Source organism: Onychomys torridus, unplaced genomic scaffold (genome assembly GCF_903995425.1).
Source record: "Onychomys torridus unplaced genomic scaffold, mOncTor1.1, whole genome shotgun sequence".
NCBI lineage: Eukaryota > Metazoa > Chordata > Mammalia > Rodentia > Cricetidae > Onychomys > Onychomys torridus.
This window is the reverse complement of record NW_023411633.1, coordinates 13,939-23,409: the sequence shown is the minus strand read 5'-3', so window position 1 is coordinate 23,409 and position 9,471 is coordinate 13,939. Positions and strand designations below refer to the sequence as shown.

At 41.5% G+C, this 9,471-nt stretch overlaps 1 protein-coding gene across 1 annotated transcript; it reads right to left on the bottom strand.

The window, feature by feature from the left end:
* Positions 1-8,992: 8,992 nt before the first annotated feature.
* Positions 8,993-9,214, bottom strand: LOC118575265 (thymosin beta-10-like). Its single transcript, XM_036175885.1, has one exon. The coding sequence runs from the start codon at positions 9,212-9,214 to the stop codon at positions 8,993-8,995; it is 222 nt and encodes a 73-aa protein (XP_036031778.1).
* Positions 9,215-9,471: the final 257 nt, after the last annotated feature.

Here is a 9,471-nt window from a genome sequence, read left to right as displayed (position 1 = left end):
GTTAGAGCCCAGCCTGGTCTACAGAGCGAGATCGAAGACTGGCACCAAAACTACACAGAGAAACTCTGTCTCCAAAAACAAACAAACAAAAAAAAACATTATGAGCCCCAAGAAAGAGGTTGGAGCTGGGGGTAGCCAGCAGGGCCTAGGAGAGAGGACAGTGAGAATTCAGAAGACTGTGCAGCAGGATAGGGGTATGCTGTGAGCATGACTGAGTGCTCTTTGGTTTCTGTAGCTCTACAGGCTGCTTGACTCCCTTCCTGACCCAGTTTGACAGTCCTGAAACATCAGTGGGCTCCACAAGTCCCTGTTGTGGCAACCCCAACATTGATCAGCTGGATCATGATATTTCACCACTCCATTTCCATGAGGTGGTCTATTCTTAGCTTTATTTCTTGTTTTTCCCTCCCTCCAGGAATAAAGTGCACAGTCAGTGAAGGGTAAAAACAAAGCAAGACGGAAGAGTGGACACTTGACTTAAGTCGTGCTGAGATCAAGAAAAATGGGCCTTGTTGGTTCCTGTTCCTGTAGTTGCGTTCATACCAGTGGACCATGGCAATAAGACACAGATGGTGCTCACACACCCCAGAAGAGAATTTGACTTCACTGTGGCTGTTGTTGCTACTATAGCAGTAGCAGCCAACACTGCTACTGTTTCTGGGATTGCTTTTTTCACAGTTGATAACTACAGCTAGTACATTGGAGACCCTGGAAGAAAAAGTAGCTACCACAGTTAATTACTTTTTCATTCTATTTGGTATGATGAATTTAATTCAGTAGTACTATACATATTGATTGGCTTTGGAAGTAATAAAATTAATAGAACTGGAGTTCCACTTACTTTTGGGATACCATCTTACAAGGTCTCTAATTTGCAGTAAGGCTTGTTAAGGAAAGGAATGGATCAATTGCTCATAGCTACTGGCTATGGGTGGGTTAGGACTTCTGTTGGTCTTTTCTGTGTCAAATGTACAGATTGCAAACCCTGTGCCATTTTGAGATCTTTGGTAGCAGTTAACCCTACAGCTCACACATGGTTGAGCCTGTATGATAATGAGTATTCAGTGATGGTTAATTCCTGGGGGACACCCAAAGACCTAAGATAGAGAGCCTGAATGGCCTGGGCAGGTGTCTTGATGATGGATAAGGTGATATGCTGATGATGTCCTTGGGAACCTAAGTTGGAAGGTCATTTTTCTTTTTAGTAGAGGGGGAAATCTCTTAGGCCATGATCGCCATTCCTTGGATAGCTATTGCCTTCCTTTCTGACCTTGATCATATGTACTCATATGTACTGAGACCATGTTAGTGTCCCACAGAGGTGGTCCTATTGAATTTGGCATGGAGAGCTGGCCCCCTGTAGTTAGGAGAGTTGGCTCTAGCCCTCAATACAGACATGAAAGAGCTGGACCTGATGCCATGAGCATAGGAGAGCTGGTTCCACCCCTCACCTGAGGGGGGCAGTCCCAGTATCCAGGACTGACCAGCTCAACTACCACCCAGGTCCATATCCAGGAGCTTGGATTGGCCCACCCTCACATCTACCCCATCTAGAACCTGTTGGAGCATGTGAAGGGAATGGTTCTGTAGGGTCTCCATGACTAGGGGCTGCCGTGGGACATCAGAGAGGAGTTTCAGTGAGGGTGCAGTGATGATGGTATACTAGAAACCAGAGGCCTTGCACCAGACCAATGACTCATTGCAATTTGCATTTTCATGTGAGGCTGATTGAACAAAAGTTGATACTGCATGACACACTGAGGACCCTGTGCCAGTAAAATGAATGAAGAGGTGTTGAAGAGGCGAGAGAGACAGAAGAGTGTAGTGGGTTATTTGTTTGTTTGTTTGTTTGGTCTAGTTTGGTATTTTTTATATTTTATTTTGTGGAAGGGATGCTGCAAGGGTGAAGGGAGTATATGGAGGGACTGGGGAATGAGCAGAATTGGGGTGTATGATTTGAAATTCACAAAAAAATCAATAGAGATTGTGTGTGTGTGTGTGTGTGTGTGTGTGTGTGTGTGTGTGTGTGTGAGAGAGAGAGAGAGAGAGAGAGAGAGAATATACAGCCCTTTAAGGAATAATATTAAAATAAACTAGAGCTGGGCAGTGGTGATGCATACCTTTAATCCCAGCCTTCAGGAGGCAGAGGCAGACAGATCGCTGTGAGTTTGAGGCCAGCCTGGTCTATAGTGTGAGCTCAAAGAAAGCCAAGGCTACACAGAGAAACCCTGTCTTGAAAAACCCAAAATAAATAAATAGATATGTAAATAAATATATAGTAGATAAAACATGAACTAAAATGTTACAATTGAACAAAATGTGGGTCTGGGGTCACTCAGAGATTCATGATGACCATGAATAAAGTTTAATAAGAAGAGGCTTTATTAAATAAATACTGGTATCAGATGCTCATGACACCAAAACTACAACTGAGATTGCTCCCAAGTTGCAGCCCCTGGTCATATTGATCCAAGGCTTACACAGCCAAAACCACAAGATTACATGTATTCTGTCTACATGTAAGCATGGTCTAATTTTAACATATCTGTCTTGCAGTTGTCCCAGTCATTGAGCATATTAAGCAAGTTTGATTACAAAGCAGAAATAATAGTTAGTCCTATGCCCTAGTGTCTTGCTAGAACAGCAGATTTTACAGGATCAGTCAATTTAAGAACAGTCTTCAATGTCTTGCAAAAATGTGGGGAGGGGATAAGTTCCTAGGGCACAGCTTCAGAAGTGTTATGGAAACTAGGCAGAATAAGGCATCACACCATAGGGCTCTAAAAAGGTAGTTCATGAGCTAGCAAACAAGGAGGACTCTAAGAGGGATGCATGGATCATCTTGGAAAGGAGAAACAGAAGATATCTACATGAGTAAACTGGGGATGAGGGGGGCAATCCGGGGAAGGGGATGGGAAATGAGAACATGGTCAAGCTGGTGGGGGGGGGGGGGAGGGATGGAGTGGTAGAGCAATGAAGGAGATATCTTGATAGAAGGAGATATTATGGGGCCAGGGAGAAACCTAGTGCTAGGGAAATTCCCAGGAATCCACATGGTTGACCCCAGATTAGACTACTAGCAATATTGGAGAGGGTGCCTGAACTGACTTACCCTGGTAATCAGATCAGTGAATACCTTAACTATCATCTTAGAGCCTTCATCCAATAACAGATGGAAGCAGGTGCAGAGATTGACAATCAAGCACCAGGCCGAGCTCCAGGAGCCAGTCAAAGACAGGGAAGAGGGATTATATGAGCAAGGGGATTCAAGATCATGATAGGGAAATCTACAGAGACAACTGAATTAAATTCATGGAAACTCACTAACTTTAGACCAACAGCTGTGGAGCCTGCATGGGACTGAACTAGGCCCTCTGCATGCGGGAGACAGTTGGGTATTTTGGTCTGTGTGAGGGGCCCCTGGCAGTGGGATCAAAACTTATCCCTGGTTCATGAGCTGGATTTCTGGATCCCATTACCTATGTAGAGACAACATGCTCAGCCTTCATACATGGGGGAGAAGCTTGGTCTTTCCTTAACTGAATGTACCAGGCTTTGGGTTCCCCCATGGATGGACCAACCCTTTTGGAGGAGGGGATGGGGAGAGGATTGGGGAGAAGTTAGGGGAAGGATATGGAGGAGGGTTCTGTGGTTGGTAAGTAAATGAATTAAAAAATAAAAAATAAACCAGTTTGTGTATCCAGGATAAGTGCTGGTCCCATTGCCAGAGGGTGGGATGAGGGGAAGTTGGGAGAAGAGGGAGAAGGGGAGGGAGGGAGAAGAGGGGTTGGTACATAAAATGAAAACAAAAGTAAATAAAAAATTAATATAAAAAAGAAACGTGACAGAAGACAGCAAGGCCAGCAGAGCTCCCCTCACCTTGTAAGTGAGCCAGTGAACAAGCAAATAGACAATTAGGACATTCCACTCACTTCTTCATTCTTCCCAGCATAGCACTGAGCCAAAATACACAATTTGTGACAATAGGTGCATTACAAATCACAGTTTTAATTACTGCTCAATTTCATTATCTCCTTTTTTTGAGTTAAGGTTTTCAGTCTAGACCTAGCTAGACTGAAAACCATTGTGTAGACCAGGCTGGCCTCAAACTCACAGAGATCCCCTTGTCTCTGTCTCCTGCAAGCTGGGGTTAAAGACATGTGCCACCATCCTCAGTATTCTGTTGTTTATAACCAAGATGTAAGAGCTGCTGTGGCATACTTGTAGGCAAATATTTTTCCCTTTGGGCCTCCAGCTCACAATAAAAAAAAAAAAAAAAAAAAAAAAACACGACATGGAGTCATATTATTATGAAAAATCTTAGGCTCTTCCCAATAGCTCCTATAACTTAAATTAACCCATTTATATCAATCTATGTTTTTCCTCATGGCTTTTTACCTCTCTCCTATCTAGCACCTCCTGGTTCCTCTCCATGTCCTCTGGAATCAGTCACACACCTATATTCATCTCTCTTTCCCTCTTTCTTCCTGGAAGTCCTGTCTAACCTCTTTCTCAGTCTGTATAATAATCTTACTAGTGTGTATGTTTTCAGGGCTGGCCATTTGCTATTAGATAGCCAAATGGTATGTTCTTCCCTGGGGAAGACTATTTCTCCTGAATTCAGCATTCCTTGCTTGCATGTAGTTCTTTGTGCAGGGTTGAAATCTCCTGAGCATCCTCTCTTCTCAGTAAGTTTTTAAATGAGACATGTCTGATGAAATGATTATGATGGGTATTTTGTCTTTAATGTATCAAAGAATGAATTACATTTATGGGTTTGTCCATACTAAGCCAGCTTTGCTTTGCTAAGGTAAATCTGACTCTAATAATGTATTTTTTCATTTATGTGTCTCTAGTTTCTGTTTTGTTTTCTTTTTACAAATTTTATGTATATGTATTATGTGAAGAGGCATTTTGTCTGCATGTGCATCTGTGCACTAAGTGGGTGTCTTGTGTCCTTGGAGAACAAAAGTGGGTGTTAGATCTCTGAGACTGGAGATACTGATGATTGTGAACCTCCATGTAGGTGCTGGGAGTCAAAGTCTGGTCCTCTGGAAGAGAAGCTAGTGCTCTTAGGTGCTGAGGTCTCCCTCAAACCTGCTCTTTACTACTTTATCTGTGTTCATTCATGACCCTTGTCTACAAAGTGTCTTAGTCAAGCCATTTTCTTCTAAGGTCAGAAATAAATTAGTCGTTTGCTCCCTTCTGGTCTCTGGAAGTACCAAATAGTATTTCAATAATCTTTCCTTGCTTAATGGGACATTAGATATCAAAAGTAATCTCAGTCCAGTGTTTACTTTATAGGAAGAATTTAAAATAGTGTTTCAAACTTTTGATATTTATAGGACTATTCAGGCTTTCTGTATCATATTTAATTGGTTTGGTAAGGTAAAATTTTATACGTAATGCAATTAACAACTCAGTCATTAACATTACTGACATAAAATGAATTAATTACTTTAGTATTTTTAAAGTTCCTTTATTTTAAAACAAACTTTAAATATTTTTAAACACTGAAATTGTACTAATAAGTTTTTCACAGAGGGCTTGAAATTTGGCTCAGAGGTTAAGTGCAATGGCTGCTTTTACAGAGAACTTTGGTTCATTTCCCAGCATCCACATGGTGGTTCACAACTGTCTTTAACTCCAGTACTAGAGGATCCAGTGCCTTCTTCTGGATTTGATGAGTATTGCATGTATATGATATACAGACAGATATTGAGTCAAATATTCAGGAACATAAGATAAATATCACAAAAAAATTTATTGAAATAGTACAGATAAAGATCACTAATTTAAAGTGGATCATCAATAACATTTGGTATATGTCCTCAATATTCAGCCATTGCAATATAATTTTATAACATGTGCATCACAACAAAAGTAATCTTTCATAAATTAGCAGCCATTTAATAGCACACTGTCCTTTATGTTGTTGTTGGTGGTGGTTTTTGGATTTGTTGTTTCTTTTTTTTTTTTTTTTTGAGACAGGATTGCACTGTGTAGCTTTGAAGCCTTTTGTGGACCTCACTCAGTAGCCCAGGCTGGCCTTGAACTCACAGATATCTGTTTGCCTCTGCCTCTTGAGTGCCAACACTAAACATACATGCCATCACCACCCGGATGCACCGTCTTAATAACTATCATTTTATGAATTTGGATATCTGATTATGTGAAGTCCAGCTTCGTTCTGTTTCTTCTTGAGTATTAGTTTGTCAATCCCACAAAAATATTTACTACAACTTTTATTGGGATTACTTTGTGGGAGACAAGTGCCATTATCATAATAAAACTTCATTCATTAACAGAGTAACACTCCAGTAATAATTATTTTCAATTATTTGAGACAAAATATTCATCATTTACCCTAGACTTAAACATGCTATGCATGCCTTTCTCAAATAGATCTTCCTCCCAACTTATCCTTTTTTAACGCTGCAAATATAAGGATGCACTGCCATGCTCAGTCTTGGTCTGTCTTTCACAATATTTTATAGTTTATGTGTAGGATTTTGCATATTCATTAAGCTTATTACTAATTGCTTGCTGACATTTTAACATTTTTAAAATTGTGTGTGTGTGTGTGTGTGTGTGTGTGTTTGTGTGTGTGTGTGTGCTATGACATACATGTGGAGGTGAGTGGATAACTTTAGGAAAGACAGCCGGGCAGTGGTGGCACATGCTTTTAATCCCAGCACTGGGGAGGTAGAGGCAGGTGGATCTTTGTGAGTTCGAGGCTAGCCTAGTCTACAGAGCGAGATCCAGGAAAGGCACCAAAACTACACAGAGAAACCCTGTCTCAAAAAACAAAAAAAAAGAAAGGATGAAAAAAAGAAAGAAAGAAAGGAAGGAAGAAAGAAAGAAAGAAAGAAAGAAAGAAAGAAAGAAAGAAAGAAAGAAAGAAAGAAAGAAAGAAAGACAATCTGTCCTTCTGTGGTTCCTGGAATTGAATTCAGGTCATCAAGCTTAGGAGCAAGAACCTTTACTTGCTGAGCCATCTTGGTTGCTCAAATTTCTTGTTTTCAATGTCACTGCAAATGATAAGTATTTTAAAATTTCATCATTTGATTTCTGCTGAGAAATGTATATTTTTTCAAAGCTAATTCTTGTGTCTGGTTGTAGTAGAAAGTATATTTTTTGCAAGGAATATTAGTGATTTTATTTTTTTATTTATTTTATAATTTAATGTAATTGTGTATATCAGCCATGGATGCTCCTGTCCTACCTCCTACCTTCCTCCCCCACCCTGCCCTCTGCCCAGCCCACCCCCATTTCCTTCTCCTCCAGGGCAAGGACACCCTGGGGATTCAATTCAGCCTGGTAGATTCAGTCCAGGCAGGTCCAGTCCCCTGCTCCACCCAGGCTGACCAAAGTATCCATATATAGGCCCTAGGTTCCAAAAAGCCAGCTCATGCACTAAGGACAGGTCCTGGTCCCACTTCCTGGGGGCCTCCCAAACTGTTCAAGTTAATCAACTGTCTCACTTATCCAGAGGGTCTGATCCAGTTGGGGGCTCCTCATTTATTGGTTAATAGTTCATGTGTTTCCATTAGTTTTGCTATTTGTCCCTGTGCTTTTTCCAATCTTGGTCTCAACAATTCCCACTCATAAAATCCCTCCTCTTTCTTGCCAATTGGACTCCTGGAGCTCCACCTGGGGCCTGGCTGAGGATCTTTGCATCTGCTTCCATCAGTCATTGGATGAGAGTTCCAGCAAGACAGTTAGGGTGTTTGGCCATCTGATCACCGGACTAGGGCAGATCAGGCTTTCTCTTGACCATTCACATTAGTCTATTGTGGAGGTATCTTTGTGGATTTCTTGGGACCTCTCTAAAACTCTGCTTCTTCCTATTCCCATTGGGGTCTTCATTTATCATGGTCACCTTTTCCTTGTTTTCTCTTTCTGTTCTTGAGCCAGCTGGGATCTTGGCCAACGCTTAGCTCTCTTTCCCTTGACCCTTGCACTTCATTACCCCACCTCATGTCCAGTTTGCTCATATAGATCTCATCCATTTCTCTGTAATTGGGTGATCCCTGTGTCTTTCCTAGGGTACTATTTTCTAGGTAGCCTCCTTGGAGTTGTGAGTAGCAGTCTAGTCATCCTTCGTTTTACATCTAGTATCCTGGTATTAGTGAGTATATACCATGTTTCTCTTTTTGAATCTGTGTGACCTCTCTCAGGAAGATTTTTCTCTAGATCCATCCATTTGCCTGCAAACCTCATCTTGTCATTGTTTTTCTCTGCTGACTAGTACTCCATTGTGTGTATGTACCACATTTTATTTATCCATCCTTCAGTTGAAGGGCATCTAGGTTGTTTCCAGGTTCTGGCTATTACAAATAATGCTGCTATGAACATAGCTGAGCAAATGCCCTTGTGGTATGATTGAGCATCCCTTAGGTATATGCCCAAGAGTGGTATATCTGGGTCTTGGGGGAGATTGATTCCCAATTTTCTAAGAAAGCACCATATTGATTTCCAAAGTGGCAGTACAAGTTTGCATTCCCACCAACAGTGGAGGAGAGTTCCCCTTGCTCCACATCCTCTCCAGCATAAGATGTCTTCAGTGTTTTTGTTCTTAACCATTCTGACAGGTGTAAGGTGGTATTTCAGAGTCGTTTTGATTTACATTTACGGATAATTAGGGATGTTGAGCAATTCCTTAAATGTCTTTCAGCCATTTGAGCTTCCTCTGTTGAAATTCTCTGTTTAGCACTATAGGCCATTTTTTTTGTTGTTGGCCATGACACGAGTTGCGTTTTATTTTCATCAATTATACAAATAATTTTCTATAATATCCCAGGGCAAACTGGTGAAATTTGGCAGTCCAATTAGTGCCCCCGCTCCCATGTGGCATCTATGCAATGTGCCTGGGTTCACAGTGCAGCTTGTGGCTCCAGTACATCTTGGAGGTGGCTCTTCATCCACATCATGAGGGGGTCTCAGAGATGATGGGGTGAGGTTGGGTGGAGGAATCCTCCAGTCTAGGCTGTTAGGAAATTTCACTCCTCTTTTCCTGTTCAATGGTCTCTTTGATCGGCAGGGTGTTCTTCTCCTGCTTCTTGGTTTTCTTCAGCTTGGCCTTATCGAAGCTGGCAATTTCCCCCATGTCTGCCTTGTCTGATATTTTCTTACAACCTGTGGAGTCTTGTTCCGAGCTCGCGCTCCAGGTGCTCCCACTCACCTTGCTGCAGCAAGAGACTCTATAGGCCATTTCTTAATTGGATGGTTGGGCATTTTGATGTCTAATTTCTTGAGTTCTTCAAATATTCTAAATATCAGCCCTCTGTCAGATGTGGGGTTGGTAAAGATCTTTTCTCATTCTGTAGGATGTCACTTTGTCTTGTTGACCATGTACTTTGCTTTACATTGATGACCCAAAGTTACAAGGGAACTTTGGATGACTGTCCATTGCAAACAGCTGTCTCTGTCATTTTCAGAATTCTAAAAGTTGCTTACATTGCATTTCCT